This window comes from Aspergillus fischeri, genomic scaffold, assembly GCF_000149645.3.
Source record: "Aspergillus fischeri NRRL 181 1099437636263 genomic scaffold, whole genome shotgun sequence".
Taxonomy (NCBI): Eukaryota; Fungi; Ascomycota; class Eurotiomycetes; order Eurotiales; family Aspergillaceae; genus Aspergillus; species Aspergillus fischeri.
In genome coordinates this window covers 543,611-560,736 of record NW_001509763.1, presented here as the reverse complement: position 1 = coordinate 560,736, position 17,126 = coordinate 543,611, and the positions used below count along the sequence as shown (strand labels likewise).

Below are 17,126 nucleotides of genomic sequence, written 5' to 3'. Positions count from 1 at the left end.
CGGACACTTCAAGCATCACAGCCATACAGTGTTAAAACACATCAGTAGTCACTTAGCTGCAAAAGTCGAGATCAAAGGATGCTTGTGTACAACGACGCGCAAAATCTACAGAATATGAACTTCCAGTTGAATAAGGTGTTGATAGTGACGTTATCGATAAGCCAATGCCACTAATGAATCACCCTGTCTTTATGCAGTGCACATCATTAATCCTAGCAGACCTCAACTACCGACTACTGCTTCTCGACATTGGGAGATGGAATGCCACAGCACAGATGACATCTGATCCATCAGACATTTTCGGCAGCCGGACTACTTTATCTAATAATCAAATCCAAAGAACTTAAGAACCCATGCTGAAGAACTGCACCGAATCGACCGAGCGCTCCCTGCCATGGTGGCCGGTGAGCTCTCTTGGGGAAATCCCGCGCGGGCATAGTCCTACACCCTTGCCTAGTAACCAACTACCGCGAGCAGGGGTTGGATAAGTTGACAAACCCTTATTCGCTTGAGAAAGTTGTCGACATATAAAATGTACAATGCACTTGCTTTTGCTTCGTACTCCGCGGCCCTTACGGGATACTTCTTAGCATCTTATCACACGACGTATTCCACTCTTCTCCGTACAACAGAGTCATGACCTGGAATTGGAAATTCTCCAACTCTGGACCCGCACCACTAACTTACTCCACACCGAAGACGGAGACGACTCAGACGAGACCAAGACACGACTCCCACATCGGGCCGAATGTGTGGGCTGGAATCTAATTGCGCTAGTCAGACAAGTCAATGTGTCATGTGAAGAGCTCTGATCCCGTGCATTTCTTCCAGAAACAAGGTAGAAGAAACAAGGGATAAGCTGATTCTTGGAATGGATTTTACTCCGTACGGAGTAGAGTACGAGACATCATTCTTTGCATATTCCATATTCAAGAGATCATATATGCAGGCCTAAGTATAGTTCATTCTTCTCGGTTACTGGTACGAGCTCACCCTCGGTCGCGAGATCTTCTGGCGGGTTTTTCTCTAGGGTCACCTGCCTCCGATCTGGTCATCGAATCAGTGGATATCGTGCGTTCCGGAGTTTACCGTGGCTCGCCATCAGGAGTATTTCTGCCCCTGTCTCGTGGCATGCGAATGGCTGCGTAGGTTGAAGACATGTTCCTGCCACTTTAAAAGGTCCGATATAGATCTGTGTGACATGCGGTAGAAGATCAAAGAACACTGTGGACATTCCAAGCCTGGTCAACGATCATAGTCATACTGCGGAGAAGGACTGGGCTCATGGCCTGAGGCAATACATTACTCCGTATAAGGTGTTCGGTCCCAAGTCCGACCACTCACCGGGTAATTTACCCATTCCAGAGGCGGTGAAGCATTTGTTCCTTTTTCTATTTTTTCCTTTTGCTTTTTCCTATTCGCGCCTCATTCTTAAGGACTCTCGTCCTCTGCAGGAAAACTTTTTTTTAGCCGGCTTATGAGAGAAAGTCAAGATTGAAAATAAAACATCTCTTCGTAGACAAGATAGAAGGATTTTGAACCACTTTGGATCTGCATTGTATAATTTATTATTTCAACTGTATAAGTGGCAGACCAATCTGTTGTCATCTTGCTCCCCGTTTCTTTTTGCCCTTCTCTTCTCCCTCTTTGTCCTAGTAATTCTGTTTCTCCACACAATTGTCTGGTCCCAACCCCTTCATAACCCCGTCCTTACCCACATTGGAGTCTCTCAGACCTCCCTTCATCTTTCGCTTCTTCTTGGATTTTGGATCGTCGAGGCGAATTGGTTGCATTGGCTCAGTGATCTGTGTGTGATATTTGCATGATACAATGACCGTCAAAGAAGCTGTGAAGGAGTCGTTGCTCGGCAGCTCAGAGGAGCCCCGGCTGTCGCAACAGGTGAAGCATCATTTCTTCCACCATGCACGGAAAGACGAAAGCACTGGCGAGATTTATATGACGGAGGATGACTTTATCAATGCTATTGCGCCGAAGCATGAGGATTATGTGAGTTTTGCGGCCTGTTTTTCCCTCTGATTCTTTGCCTACTATGCGATGTGTCATCGCGCTGGTCCTCCGCGGCTGGTCTCCAAAATATGACTAACAAGCTCGCTTTTTGCAATTGACAGCACAAAATCAAGCGCGAACACTATGGACTCCTCTTCAGAGTCGCCGACAAGCGAAGGGCCGGTAAACTCACCCTCAGTGACTGGGCGACCTTCGAAAACCTCCTGACCAAACCCGATGCCGAATATGAGATTGCTTTCCGACTCTTCGATCTGGATGGAACGGGCACGGTCAAGTGGGAGACATTCAAGAACATATACAATATGAACAAGAGCAGTGACAGTATACCTTTCGATTGGAATTCGGAATGGGCTTCCCTGTACTCCGGACGGAGCAAGGCCCGGCACGACATGACATACCCCCAGTTCGCTCAGATGCTCCGAGGATTGCAGGGCGAGCGCATTCGGCAAGCCTTCCACATCTTCGACAAGGATGGTGACGGTTACATCGAGCCTGAAGATTTCCAGCGGATCATCCTCGAGACCTCGAAACACAAGCTGTCGGATTATGTCCTGGAGAACCTTCCCAGTCTGTGCAACATCTCAGCGGGCACCAAGATCTCCTATGCTACCGTTCGTGCTTTCCAGAATATCATGCGCGAAATGGACATGATCGACGTTATTGTCCGCGAAGCCACCCAGAAGAGCGAAGACGGCAAGATCACGCGCGCCGATTTCCTCAACGAAGCTGCTCGCATTACCCGATTCTCCCTTTTCACACCAATGGAAGCAGATATCCTATTCCACTTCGCTGGCCTCGATGCGCCTTCCGGCCGGCTATCCCAGAAGGATTTCGCCAAGGTCATTGATGCCTCCTGGCGTATGCCTTTGGCGCTGGCTGGACAGGCGGTCTCCACTGCAACAACCACCGCTCAAGTCGCCGCTGAAAAGACTCGGTCGGTGTTGCACAGCGTTTTGGAATCAGTCCACCATTTCGCGCTTGGCAGTCTTGCAGGTGCTTTCGGTGCCTTTATGGTCTACCCCATCGATCTGGTCAAGACACGCATGCAGAACCAACGTTCGACGCGTGTTGGCGAAAGATTGTACAACAACTCGCTTGATTGTTTCAGAAAAGTCATTCGCAATGAGGGCTTCCTCGGCCTGTATTCCGGTGTTCTGCCTCAGTTGATCGGTGTTGCTCCGGAAAAGGCCATCAAGCTGACAGTGAACGATCTCGTCCGCGGCCACTTCACCAACAAGGAAAACGGCAAGATCTGGTATCCCTATGAAATTCTTGCTGGTGGTACTGCTGGTGGTTGCCAAGTTGTAAGTTCTGTTGAGATCTCCCCACACTGGAAGCCTGTTCTAATTCGCCTCTTTTCAGATCTTCACAAATCCCCTCGAGATTGTCAAGATTCGCCTGCAGGTTCAGGGTGAGATTGCCAAGACTGTCGAGGGAGCCCCCCGTCGCTCGGCCATGTGGATTGTGAAAAATCTGGGTCTGGTGGGCTTGTACAAGGGTGCCAGCGCTTGCTTGCTCCGTGACGGTAAGAACGAACCAACGCGCTCCTTTTACATTTGTGAAAATGCTTTCTGACGATTTCCGACTCCAGTTCCATTCTCTGCCATCTACTTCCCCACCTATGCCCATCTGAAGAGCGACCTTTTCGGCGAGTCTCAAACACACAGACTTGGCATTGTGCAACTGCTCACTGCCGGTGCCATTGCCGGTATGCCGGCTGCTTATCTTACCACACCCTGCGATGTGATCAAGACCCGTCTGCAGGTTGAAGCTCGCAAAGGAGACGTTCGTTACAATGGCTTGCGCCATTGTGCCGCCACGATCTGGAGGGACGAAGGTTTCAAGGCCTTCTTCAAGGGTGGTCCTGCTCGTATCGTTCGTTCGTCACCGCAGTTCGGTTTCACCCTGGCTGCCTATGAACTGCTGCAGAAATGGCTTCCCATGCCCGGATCTCACGCTGATGTCTCTCCCTCGGGACAAGTTGAGCCCAGCGTTGGGTTACAGAGTGCCAAAGCGCCTCTCCCTTATCTGAGGTCAAGGAACGCTCTGAAGCTCCTCCTCGACCTTGACGAGAACATTGGTCGCGTCTATATCCCTCAGGCCGATAAATGGCCCAAATTCCTCCAGCCATCGAAGCAATGATTTGCATTGTCCTCTTTTCATAGCGATCATTTGGCTTTCTTTTGTCTCCTGCGTTGACTTGAAAATATATTATGTTTCTGTATTTTCTCAACCGTCTTTCTTGATTCACGTGGGTTTGGTTTGGCCGGGCGAAGATCACGCATAATTTTTCTTCTCTTTTGTTCATACAGGAACCAGATTACATTGCACATGTACCAAAAGCAGATAGACTGGAAAGAAGGTCATATCATTCCTAGCATGCAAACTGTATTCGATGTCAAGCATGAGATTTTGCCTACTTTATCTAGAAAGTGCTCGGTCACGTGAGATATAAATCAGAATCTGATTCAAATAGGACCCTATCCGGATAGGCTATCACAGAGAACAACACCATATTCTCGGAATTTGAGGGTGCTATCATGAGTCATAATTCCTGTTGCCTGCAAGATCGTCGATGGTTGCCTGTTGAGTTCCCCAGATCGATGATAAGATAAGCTGCTGAGATCGGAGCACGTGATATTATCCACTTTTTTTTTTTTTCATAGACTGCAGTGGACCCGCCGCAACCTTTCTTTCTCTCTTTTTCTCTTCCCCCCCTTCCCTGGTTTTTACCAGGAGGGCTACCATTGAATAATACTGTCTGATCTCAATTAGCCAAGATGAAGTACGTTCTGGTCTCTGGAGGTAATGATCTTTCCGTGTCTTTCTCCCATTACGCTTTCGCTGATTCTTGGCAGGTGTCATTTCTGGCGTCGGCAAAGGCATCATCGCAAGCAGTTGCGGGTTGCTGCTCAAGACTGCCGGTCTGGCCGTCTCGAGTATCAAGATTGATCCATACCTCAATCCGGATGCCGGTCTTATGAACCCTCTAGAGTTGGTCTCACCTAGTATGCCCACCTGATTTCTGGAATTGACGTTGACGCATCAAAGACACGGAGAATGTTTCGTTCTCGATGACGGAGGTGAGGCCGACCTCGACCTCGGAAACTACGAGCGCTACCTCGGAGTCACTCTCGGGCGGGATAACAACATCACCACTGGAAAGATCTACCAACACGTCATTGAGAAGGAGCGTCGCGGTGATTACCTGGGAAAGACAGTTCAGATCGTGCCGCACCTCACCAACGAGATTCAAAACTGGGTGGAACGGGTCGCAAAGGTTCCCGTGGACGAGTCAGGGCGAGAACCCGACGTTTGCATCATCGAGTTGGGCGGTACTGTTGGAGACATTGAAAGCGCACCTTTTGTGGAGGCGATGAGTCAGCTCCAACGGCGGGCCGGCAAGAACAACTTCTTGGAGATCCACGTCAGCTACGTCCCTCTGATCGGCTCGGAGCAAAAGACCAAGCCTACCCAGAGAGCCATTAGCGATGTTCGCAGTGCTGGCCTCAGGCCGGATCTGATCGCCTGCCGCTGCGAAACTCCTCTTGAAGAGAGCACTATCCAGAAAATCGCCAATGCTTGCCAGGTGGAGCGGGATCAGGTTGTCGGAGTTCACAACGTGTCGACCACTTATCAGGTGCCAATTCTCTTGGAGAAGCAGGGCTTCCTCAACACCATTAAGGAACTGTTGCACATTGACTCGGTTCCGAAGGATCCCAAGCTCATCGAGCACGGCAAGGTGATCTGGCAGGAATGGCAAGGTCTTGCCATTAGCCAGGACCGTGTCTTTGAGACCGTCTCTATCGCCCTTGTCGGCAAGTACACCACTTTGCATGATTCATACATGAGCGTGAGCAAGGCGCTCGAGCACTCTGCCATGCATTGTAAGAAGAAGCTTGACCTCATTTGGGTCGAGTCCTCTCACCTGGAGGACGAGCACAAGGAGACAAACCCTGCCGAGTACTACAAGGCGTGGCACTCGGTTTCAACCGCCAACGGAATTCTGGTTCCTGTAGGTTTCCTCCGTATCTATTTTAAGAATGACTCTAATATTATGTTCAGGGCGGTTTCGGCGAGCGTGGTACCGAGGGTATGATCAAGAGTGCCCAATGGGCTCGTACGAACAATGTCCCTTACCTCGGTGTTTGCCTGGGTATGCAAGTGGCCGTTATTGAGTACGCTCGCAATGTGTGCGGATTGACTGGGGCTGGTAGTGAGGAGTTCCACGAAAACTGCGAGCCTTCTGCGATTGTTTACATGCCTGAGATCGACAAGACCAAGATGGGAGGCACCATGCGACTCGGCAAGCGGGCCACCCACTTCCAGCCCGGCACCGAGTGGTCCCGTCTGCGGAAGCTGTACGGAGACAAGCAGGAGATCTGGGAGAGACACCGTCACCGTTACGAGGTTAACCCCGAACTCGTCGACCAGCTCGAACAGGCTGGTTTGACCTTTGTCGGCAAGGACGACAGCGGCAAGCGTATGGAGATTGTCGAACTCAAGGACCACAAGTGGTTCGTCGGTGTGCAATTCCACCCCGAGTATCTCAGCCGAGTGCTTGCGCCCAGCAAGACCTTCCTGGGCTTCTTCGCTGCCTCTGCCGGTTGTCTCGAGGAGATCACCGAGGTGTTCAAGGATCGCCACGACCTGAGCCACCGCGAGATGAAGATCCCCCTCCATTAGATTGAGATGGGGCTGGCGGGCTGATGCCGGTAAAAGGCATCAGCTAGTTGTTGAGTTAGTTATTTCGTGTTTGTTTCCGGCGTTTGGCAGACTAAAGAGTAACGTGGATCAATGTATGGGAGACATATAGAACTTTGCCTGCATTGCTGGAATGGGCCCAGCTAGTATAATAGCTACAAAATGATACTCCGTCCTCGCGTCTGAGCGCGATGGCAATCATCTTCAGTCCACGCTACACCATAGATCTCTATCAGAGTACCAATATCAGTAGGAGATCCCGTAGATCGGTGCTCCATACCAGTCCATAGCGCCAAGACCAGACCACAACATCAATATATCTACGCGTCTAGTAAACATAACCACTTCGATAGCACGAGAACCCAACCACATCCAGTCAGAAAACTGTTCAAATCCAGAAACCTAGGAAAATGACCACCCTCAACATCACAAACCCCGACGAATTCGTCACACGATTCAACGAAGCCCTCAACGCGCCCTCGTCGCGCCTACGGCATATCATCCGCGACGTATGCCGACTTCTCCCGGCTGCTCTCCCAATCGTCTCTGATTTCCTGCTCGTGAGCGAGGAGCAGGTCCCGGGGCCCGATGACTCTGGGTCTGATTCCGAAGTAAACGCAAACGTAGACACAGAGACAGACGAGCCCAAGGCCGCAGCCCTCAGGTCAAAGAAGAGGGCAAGGGCCAGGATCCGGGCGCGGTATGCGGTGTGTGTTAACTGCGAGGTTGAGTACGACGTTACGGAGAACTCGCGGGGTAGTTGTTGTTTTCATCCTGGTATGTATGCTATATTGTACTGTGGGTTGCGATGCTAATGTGCTATAGAGGAGGCTGTACATGGTAAGGAGTACTGGGACGGTATTGACCTCTGGGAAGATGAGGAGATTGACACGGAGGAGAATCGGGAGGATCATCCTGAGGGGTTTGTGTATGGGTGTTGTGGGGAGTACTATGGGGAGGAAGGGTGTAAGGTTGGGTGGCATGAGGAGGAGGAGAGGGCGAGGGATCGGAAGAGGAGGAGGATATGATCTGCATCTGCTCTCACTGAATTAGAGGATGTGCAGTTCTGTATAGTTTGGACTGCTTTTAGTGTTACTGAGAGGTTGGGATGATGGATTGATATTGGTGAAGAGATGAGGCCATCAGGAGACGGAACTATCTTAGGTACTCCCTAATGATCGCCAGATTGAAAATAGCAGACACGCCGTACCTCGCTGCTTCGTTCGTCGTAATCCAAGCAGCCTCCTCCCCATGCGTAAAGTACTCTGGCGGCGCAGTCTCAATAACCCTCCAGTCATGATCCCCCGTATACCCATCCGTATGCAAGAACTGGTCCCAAGCCGCGCGAGCCAACTCCTCACTCTTCAGCTGGACAGCCGCAAACGCCGTAAGCGTCGAATGACTCTGTCGCCAGGTCGCATGATCCGGGAACTCGAACCCGAATTCCCTGCGCTGGACTTCCGCGCCGCCATTATACGCTTTGCAGTAGGACAGCCATACAGCCATGAACCTATCTACAGTAGCCGGATGCCCATCACGCGCGTAGTCAAGAAGCTCTGCAAATATCTCCGGGAACCCGAAGAGCATGGAGAGGTGGGAGATGGCGTACTCGGGCGTGGGCGAGGGACATTCGCGGATCTCACCCGTGGTTGGGTTCAGCAGGATAGCATTGTTGCCGATGCCGTGTTTCAGGCGCGCGATGCCGTCTAGCAATTTGATCAAGAGATCGCGGCAGTGTTCCCAGCCCTCAGTCCGTCGTTCCCAGGCCGTCAACCATGCTGCCGCGAGTGCACCACAGTCAAGACCGATGTTCGTCATGGCGAAGCCGTCGGGGATATCAGCGTGCGCTTGCACCTTGCGGTGCGAGTCGAGAGTCAGCAGGGCGAACTGGCAGTCCTGCTGCTCGGTGATCAAATCGCCGATGCGCTCGTCGCCAGTTAGGTAATAGTATATCCGTTTATAGAGCACATTGGATATACGCAGCTGCTTCGAACTATCGCTGAAATGCTGGACGCCGTGCCGCGTGCCGAAACCCTTGAACCGGCCTGCGTGGTAGGTGTCTACCTCACTGGTGTGTCGGGTCATTGCCTCGGCCATCTTGAAGACGTCCGCGCGGCCGGTATGCAGGAAGTACAGCCACAGCCAGAGATCGGTCGAGAGCTCCGAGTTGTCCCAGGCGAAGCCGCCTACGTCGTAGCGCCAGGCGTGCCGGTAGGGGTTGTACGTGTGCTGCACGTCGCCGTGGTCCCAGAAGCCGTACCAGCGGTGTTGATCTATCTGTTTCTGGTAGTGGTTGAATAAAAGGTCGAGGTTGTGCTCGATGGTGGCTTCTTGCGATGCGGGCTGTTTGTGGGTGGGTGACCAGCAGCCGTGGAAGACGCCAGTGGAGTGCATGTACTCGGCTGTTGGAATTAGACGGGGAGGATTCCTAACGAGAGCCGAGAAAGAGCTGAGTTCCTGGTTGGAAGGGGTAGACGTGTACGGTTTGAGGAAGAATTGGTTCGTCCTTCCGATACCGTTGGCAGTGGCAAAGCCGGGTTCGTAGTCTTCGTATGTGACGTCGAGTGCGTGCAGCTGTTTCTCGTACGAGTCCAGCCCGAGTCCATCATGGTATGGCGAAGTATCGAGCGGTTCCGCAAGGGGAGAGTAAAGCCACATGGTGATCGCACCCACGCGCTGAGTGAGCTCGGTCAGGTCAAGCTGAGTCGGGTAGCGTTCCCAGAAGTCGGACATGCCAACTGCTATGCCGCCGTGCCTGGCTGAGCCTAGATACACGGTTCCGTCTGCGCGACCACCACCGGTTACCTTGACCCAGGAGCAGCCCTTTTTTGTTCGTTTCTTGATGGTGAAGCCGTCAGAGGATAGCTGTGAGAGGGTGTACGAGTCGAATGATGGAATGTACGAGAGACCTTGGTGGAGATCAGTCTTTGACCACTCTTCTTGCTTGAGAGTGACAGCCAGTCCTGCTGTTTGATCAATCCTGTTGGTGACTGTCGGACCGTGTCGTAGTCCAGACAGTCCTTGGACTTCTTCCCTGAGGATGCCTCCATTGGAACCTGCAAAACGTATGTGCCGGTTATAGAGCTCCGTATTCTCCAAAGGGACTGAGAAACAAATTCCCAGCGACGTTAGAGGTTCATCTGCGTCTAGATCGTGGACGAAAGAGTGCAGGATCTTGATGGGTAACGCGTCGGAGTATATATAGACGCGCACATCGAACGGGAGGTGCTCGGAGGCCATCGTCCCGGAGAGCTTGATGACTGCTCTTGAGTTCGTGGCATTCTCGACCCCAACTTTTTTGACAATGGTCGAATAGTCCTTGTCATTGACGGACGCGACAAGTGCGGCGCCGGCACACAGAGCGTGGCCACGCAGCGAAAGGCTTTCGAACAGTGACGAATTCCCCTCGCGTGCGAATTTGACCTGCAATCCAAGGCGTGTAGTGACTGCGATACTATCACCTTCCTCGATGAAGACACCAGCATCGGTGTCCTTAGATTTGGAGGTGCCTTTGACAGTGTACTCCTCGCTGTACCCAACGTGTCCACTGACCGAGTGTGCCGTCCATTTGAGCGATCCGTCTGCCCAGTAGGCTATTTCTCTTGAATCTATAGCATATTCCCGACCATTCTCTTCAATGACAAAAGACTGACCAGGCTGATACAGACCTTTTGGCCAAGGCATACCATAGGAGACCCCGGCCGCCAGCGAATCCTGACCATAGTTAGTCAGCCACCGCAGATTGTCTATCATTGTTGATTAACCGTCGGTGGACGATGGACACTTTGACTCTGTTAATATGGGGTGGTCATCTGGCGAGACAAAGAGGTGCGCCACTCACTTGTAGTCGTCTTGATCGGCCTATTTCCTCCCGGGAAAGGAACAAATCTCCGCGACCCCTCTCGTTCATATAGGATGATGCATTATTAGCTTTTATGGCTCATTCTTTTCGGGGTTTTACTGTGCCGAAGGATGTTTCCCCGCAAAATCTATCATGCATGGCTCTACATCCCCGGATTTCCCCATAGAGAAGGACGGAAAGCCGCAAGGAATGGGCACAGAGAAGGGTCATAAGCTTCTACTTGGCGAGGCTTATAAAGATTGGCCTCCCTTGGCTTCTTGGACAAAGGTCATGCTCGATTGATACCTTCGCATACAGAATGGCAGCTCACCAGGAAGACGTGACAGACCCTACCACCGTTACGGTGATCCGGGAAAAAGACGAGGAACACTATGTCGTGGCCGAAGACATTGTCAAGGGCGCGCAAAAGGCCACGGACAATGAGCACGCCATGGGCCTGAGGGAGGGTCTGCGCAAGTACCCCAAGGCCGTTTGCTGGTCCATCTGGTTCTCGTCTGCACTCATCATGGAAGGCTTCGACCATTCCTTCGTCAGCGGGTTCATGGCTTTCCCGGCCTTCCAGAGGAGATATGGTGTTCTCACCAAAAACGGGTCCTACCAGGTTCCAGCAAACCTCCAAGCTGCCGTCAGCAATGGAGTCAACGCTGGAGAGATTGTCGGTCTCCTGCTTAATGGTCTGCTGTGCGACTGGTTCGGCTACCGCTGGCTAATGATGGGCTCGCTCTTCCTCATGGGGTGTTTTATTTTTTGCAATTCTTTGCAACCGATATCTACATGTACATCGGCGCGGAGGTCCTCTTGGGTCTACCCTGGGGAGTCTTCCAGACGATCACCACCACCTACGCAGCCGAGGTATGCCCCAACGTGCTGCGCCCCTACCTGACTATGCTGGTCTCGCTGGCCTGGAGTATCGGTTACCTCACGGGGACCTGTGTCCTCCGTGGGTTCCTGAGCATGTCGGGCGAATGGGCCTACCGCATCCCCTTTGCGCTGCAGTGGGCTCTACCCATCCCCCTCGCCATCGGCATTTACCTCGCCCCAGAATCGCCATGGTGGCTGATCCGCAAGGGCCGCACCGAGGACGCTACCAAGTCCCTCCGCCGGCTGCGTACCAAAGACGCAAGCGAAGAGGAGATAGCGGACACGCTGGCCATGATGCTGCACACAGTCAAGATCGAGGACGAGATGAACGCGTCCAGCTCTTACTGGGATCTGTTCAGGGGGGTCGATCGCCGCCGCACGGAAATCACCGTCTTCACCTACCTCATCCAGGAACTCTGCGCCCCGCTGGTGGCGTACATTGTCTATTTTCTCGAGCAGTCCGGCCTCGATCCCTCATCCTCCTTCGACTTTGGTATCGGCGAGTATGCACTAGCCATCGTGGGGGTCTGTGTCGCGTGGTGTCTGGTCCCGCGCGTGGGTCGCCGCACCCTCCTCCTGTCTGGAACCTTCTTCATGACCGCGACAACTATCCTGATCGGCTTCCTGGGGATCGTCAGCCGCAAGACCCATCCCAAGATCGGATACGGGATCGGTACCATCCTGCTGATCGAGTACTTTGTGTTTTTCATTACGATTGGTCCGATCATCTACACCATCGTCACAGAAATCCCGTCAAACGCTCTGCGGACGAAGAGCGTCGGTCTCGCCCGAGCGCTCTATAACGTCGGTGTCTTGGTGTACGGGCAGCTGGCGCCGCGTATGATGCAGCAGGTGGCATGGGACTGGGGAGCCAAGTGTGGGTTTTTCTTTGGGGGGATCATGGGGCTCAGTCTTCTCTGGGCGTACTTTCGGCTCTCGGAGACGAAGAACCGGACATTTGCAGAGGTGGATATCTTGTTTAAGAACAAGGTTCCCGCGAGGAAGTTTCCAGAGACGAGGGTTGATCTTGCGAGTGAGGAGGTTAGATAGGAAGTCTTGTAGTAGTTTTGTCTTTAGTCAGGGAGTAGTCAATGGAAGGATTTTCTTCAGGATTCCAGGAGTCAAGGCAGGAGCAATACCCTTCCCTTATACGCGTATGCTAGTCTATAGGATATGAGAAGACAATTTCGAAGCAGGAGATAACTGTCAAATGGATTGTGGGCCATATGACAGGTGCAGTGAGTCAGTTAGAGGTGCAGTGAGCCAGTGTCACCAAGGCAAAGGATCGTTTACCGTTTGAGAGCATCCTGAAGGAGTTGATACTGCCTCGAAGAGGACGATAAGGATGAGCCAAGTATGGCGGTGTCGGGCCCTGGCCAACCTGTGCTCAAACGGTAGATTTCTTTGATCCTTCATGTCATTCAAGGTATATTTCAAGGTATCCTTCAACGGATACCGATGGAGTAGTAATTGCTCGCAGAGAGGTATAAAGGCAGCACCTCGACCAGGACATTGTCGCCTTCTCATGGCAAGCAACAAACCTACTTTATCAACTCTACTGTACACTCCAAAGCAATAGCAATCAAAGGTTTGACTTCAAATCCATATCTCCTACCAAACTGACACCATAAGAACACCATGCGTTTCATCAGCATCCTCACCTCCTATGGCAGGAATGTTCTTCAATGGTTGCAGGAGTCGAACAATAGAGCAGTATCCAAGAAGCAGTGGACATGATAGACATTGTAAGCTAATATGAGTATGATAACCTGGGGTGGTGGTCAATGTCGACAACAATGCCGATGATGCTTCAAGTCTGTCAAGCTGATTGAGAGCCATACGACCCGGCCGGGTTCGGAGATTCAGCGGAGACATGGAAGGTGCTTGTAGGTAGTACTCAAGTACTCTTGATCAGACACTCTGTACTCTGTCCAATGGGAAAAGGGAAACAAACAGATCTCTGCCTCCATCCTCTTGGAGTCGAAGATTGTCCGAATGGGCACCAGCTACGTTTAGCTCAGAATCTGCCTCCTGGTTGAATTGAATAGTGATCGACACATTTGCGAATCACGACGATTGTAATCATAGTACTAGCTACAGTGGAATGGAGGAGTTACTCAGGTCCTCACATTCTAAGGGTACTGCTATGTAACTAATTACTGCTAGTCGAGAGCTAATTACTAGGACGGCCCCTGTCCTCTGACTTTTACAGTGTCTCCCAATGAGGCAATTAAGAAGTCCATCTAATTGAACCTAGCGAGTGTGAAAGCCAAAAATTCCAAACTGATTTGACCAAACCATAATGAAAAGCAGCATCCACCCTCGTCGACCGACACACACTCAATGTAACTACCTAGTTGCAGGTGCAAACACTCTTGTCGGAGCACTGTCCACCAGGCTTTCCAATGTAGCTGCAGTGATCCTCACAGCAGAGTCCTCCCCAAGGGTCGGGGAAGCTGCAGCAGATGCTGCGCTTATCAAAGGTGGCATCTCTAGTATCCAAGTTCTTCACAGCCGCAGCCTCATCGATACCCATGTTGTTCAGGGCCTCACGCAGGGGCTCGTCTCCGTCAATCACCTCGTCGCTGCGCTTGCTGTTCGGGTAGCAGGCGCAGATGTCGTAGCCGGGGCAGCCGTCACGGGGGAGGCAGCGGCCGCCGCTGGGGTTACCCTGGCGCACGCAGACGTTGTTGCAGGTGGAGTCGCCGCCCATCATGCAGGAGATGGAGTTGTGGCAGAGGGCTGAGGCGAGGGTGGCGCTCGCCAGGAGGGGAGTGACGATGGTGGTGAAACGCATTGTGGTCTTTATGGTGTCAGTTTGGTAGCAGATATGGGGTTGAAGCCGCTCGCACCTTATTGCTTTGGAGAATGTAGACTTGATAGAGTAGACTTGATAGATCGGGTTGTTGCTTGTGATGAGCAGGCGAGAATGCCCTGGTCGAGGTGCTGCCTTTATACCTCTCTGCCAGCAATCATTACTTCTTCCGGTATGTGTAGAAACTCGTATTCACCCTCACGAAGTGCGTTGATTCAGTATCTGAGTCCCCTAGAGTCGTTGTTGAACGCATGTTACGTTGACTAAGATCTTCATCGGCATGACGTTGGGTAGAGCACCTCCTCGTATTTGCCCCAATCAGTCTACCGAAGCCATCCACCTCCTTGCAGACTGCGGTTGGATTTAACTTTGACTCCAAGTATAGAAACAATAGAAACACGAGTTGGGGCAACATTGCCTGATTTTCTCCCTGGCCGACGACTGATCGGCAAATGAAGGAGGGATACGAGGTGCGAGACGGAGTAATTCATAGATGGCCCCATTCGCGGGTTCGGGGTTTGCCATATCATTGTAGGGTTCTCCACAGTATCTCCAAATCCAAGATGATGATTCAAGGGGAAATACGAGGTGTGGATCGATGAGGTGGCGATCATCCGTGAGGCGTAAACCCTATTTTAATGATGCCTATCTACTCCGTACCTATTCGTGGTTTAGGCGCACCCACACCGCTGAGTGGTGCTCCTTCCACAACCCTATGTGAAATATGGTCTTCAGCCTCATGCAGCTCGTAAACCAGTCAATAAAGCCCTTCAAGGATATCAGAAGAAAGCCTTGATAGAGTGGATAGTCTGGATGCCAGATCATACCAGTGACGCCCAAGTTACTAGAAGAGTTTGTAAATCAGGCACTTGCCGCACTTCAACACGCTGGCGAAGCTAGACAGGTTAGCAGAGTATGGGCATATCACTTTGAGAAACGACTCCCAGAACACCTCAATCTAGGCCCTGTAAAGCAAAAGACAAAGGAATCAAAGCATATCAAGGCTGCGTAAGCCCCCCTACAGTGCTAACACACTAAGCGATAAGTTAAGCCACTCAGTTAGGATGGTAACCGACCCTTCCATCTACGCTTCAGGGCGACCCTACCACCTCAACATAAGGATTAAGGAGCCATCTCAATGTAAGCCTAATTCCCCATACAAAAGCCCATATTAAACATGGATATCTCAACACTATAAGCCTAAACACTTATAAAACTTAGTATATACCTTTAGTACTAGAATCTTGATGATATAGTATAAGGAGGAAAAATTCTGTAGCTTCTCAAAGTTAATAGTGTCTAGTACTGAAATAAATATGTAGAAATAGTTTCTAGTATTATCTCCACTTCGATAAAAGTATGAAGCCTGTGACTTTTATATTTTATTATATAAGTAATCCTTAGTATACTTTATATATTAGAGAGATGATATTCAGTATATTATAGACTAATATACTAGAAATATATATAATGAATATAGACTTTATGTATGCAAATAGTATAGATATGCTATTAGAATAAGTAATAATTTTAATATAGGTACATACAATAGAACGTATACTTTTTTATGAAGATTTCTAACTAGTTTTATAGCCTCTATTGTGGTTGTAAATATGCATATCTTTTATTCTTATGTTGAGATGGCTCCTTATGTGAGGTGGTAGGGTCGGCTATACTAAAGTATGAGATGTAAATTAATTAATATAGTAAGAAAGGCTAAAGATGCTACTGTGCAAGAGAGATATTTACAAAAGCAGTGAGAGAAAGTGCATGGAAACCCACATCACTAACACCTACACAAGAGAATATGGTATCAAATGGATCAGCAGAGGCAGCAGATGAGAATAGCATTTTTTTGTATATAGGTAACCCCTGATATGGCCTCAAAATCTATGATTACGCTGTAGTGCACCCACTCCTGCCGTGCCAGAGTGGGTGCGCCTAAGGCACGGATATGTGTCGATCGAATCATTTGTCTTCATCGATGAATCCAAGGAATTCTGCTGACTCGTGCAGTTGTTGTCCCAGGTTCGGCACAGGTTGGGGTCCGAAAATGGCTCGTACTCATCGATGCGGTCTCTCTCGTTGAGGATACCAAAAGGGGTCAGTATGAGGGATACACGGTCATGTAGACACAGCTTTGACGATCATCTCGTATTGAGTAACAAAAAAGGCTGCCGTCACCGTGATCTCCTGGTCAGTGTGTTGTTGTGGGCCATCCTCTGCCAGGAGACTGTTACCTCCGCGCTGTAAGGGGATGGCAGGGACTATGCGCGCTGAGCAGCCCTCCACAACGACACGGTCCGACGGGCGTGGATAGGAAGTGGCAAAGAAGCATGATACGGTCCTCGAAATAGCATGGTGGGAGCATTTCAGCACTCGGACGAAATCTCAAGCGAACTTCCCAATCGTCATTGCCTTCGTGTAACGAGTGACTACTTGTCGCAGGAGAACCGAGTTGAGACAATGTAACGTTCAGTTTCTTCTATTCTCTGATGGAGCCTGAGTCCATGTTGCGGAAGAATTTCACAGATTGGTAAGAAGATCAGCTTACATTGCTTTACCATGCGGCTGGTGGTGAGGAGGGAGTCATGTTCAACCAGCAGACATAACTGCCTGCTTCTGTTTGCAATACATCACGGCTACGTGCAGTAAATACTGGACTAGAAATCTCTCGAGTTTATCTTGACGCATATCTAGAGATGCTCAATGAGAGCATGCCATTGCATCCCAGACCCAGAGACGATAGAGAAGTCGGTCATGGCACCGATCATATAAACCACGGATCATCGTGCGTATTCCCCTGTCGATCCTGAGAATAACGACACCTCAATGCAATTGAGAGTTGTACAACAC

General features: G+C 50.7%; 6 protein-coding genes across 6 annotated transcripts, besides 1 other annotated feature; 4 read left to right on the top strand and 2 right to left on the bottom strand.

Moving 5' to 3' along the window:
• Positions 1–1,830: 1,830 nt before the first annotated feature.
• Positions 1,831–4,170, top strand: NFIA_026370 (citrin; the record flags this gene model as incomplete). The annotated part of the gene is made up of 4 exons (XM_001261459.1): positions 1,831–2,007; positions 2,130–3,332; positions 3,391–3,553; positions 3,620–4,170. 4 exons carry the CDS (start codon positions 1,831–1,833, stop codon positions 4,168–4,170), a joined length of 2,094 nt encoding a protein of 697 aa, XP_001261460.1.
• A 638-nt stretch (positions 4,171–4,808) lies between these two features.
• On the top strand, positions 4,809–6,714 carry NFIA_026360 (putative CTP synthase; the record flags this gene model as incomplete). The annotated part of the gene is made up of 4 exons (XM_001261458.1): positions 4,809–4,833; positions 4,887–5,022; positions 5,080–6,043; positions 6,094–6,714. The coding sequence occupies 4 exons, from the start codon at positions 4,809–4,811 to the stop codon at positions 6,712–6,714; spliced, it is 1,746 nt and encodes a 581-aa protein (XP_001261459.1).
• Positions 6,715–7,142: 428 nt separating this feature from the next.
• Positions 7,143–7,760, top strand: NFIA_026350 (uncharacterized protein; the record flags this gene model as incomplete). Its single annotated transcript, XM_001261457.1, has 2 exons — positions 7,143–7,488; positions 7,558–7,760. The coding sequence occupies 2 exons, from the start codon at positions 7,143–7,145 to the stop codon at positions 7,758–7,760; spliced, it is 549 nt and encodes a 182-aa protein (XP_001261458.1).
• Positions 7,761–7,887: 127 nt separating this feature from the next.
• On the bottom strand, positions 7,888–10,485 carry NFIA_026340 (polysaccharide lyase family 26 protein; the record flags this gene model as incomplete). Its single annotated transcript, XM_001261456.1, has 1 exon — positions 7,888–10,485. One exon carries the CDS (start codon positions 10,483–10,485, stop codon positions 7,888–7,890), a length of 2,598 nt encoding a protein of 865 aa, XP_001261457.1.
• A 407-nt stretch (positions 10,486–10,892) lies between these two features.
• NFIA_026330 (putative MFS alpha-glucoside transporter) lies at positions 10,893–12,505 on the top strand (the record flags this gene model as incomplete). Its single annotated transcript, XM_001261455.1, has 2 exons — positions 10,893–11,331; positions 11,442–12,505. 2 exons carry the CDS (start codon positions 10,893–10,895, stop codon positions 12,503–12,505), a joined length of 1,503 nt encoding a protein of 500 aa, XP_001261456.1.
• A 1,303-nt stretch (positions 12,506–13,808) lies between these two features.
• Positions 13,809–14,252, bottom strand: AfusinC (Defensin domain protein; the record flags this gene model as incomplete). The annotated part of the gene is made up of 1 exon (XM_001261454.1): positions 13,809–14,252. One exon carries the CDS (start codon positions 14,250–14,252, stop codon positions 13,809–13,811), a length of 444 nt encoding a protein of 147 aa, XP_001261455.1.
• Positions 14,253–14,326: 74 nt separating this feature from the next.
• Positions 14,327–14,353: a microsatellite.
• Between the last annotated feature and the right edge of the window lie 2,773 nt (positions 14,354–17,126).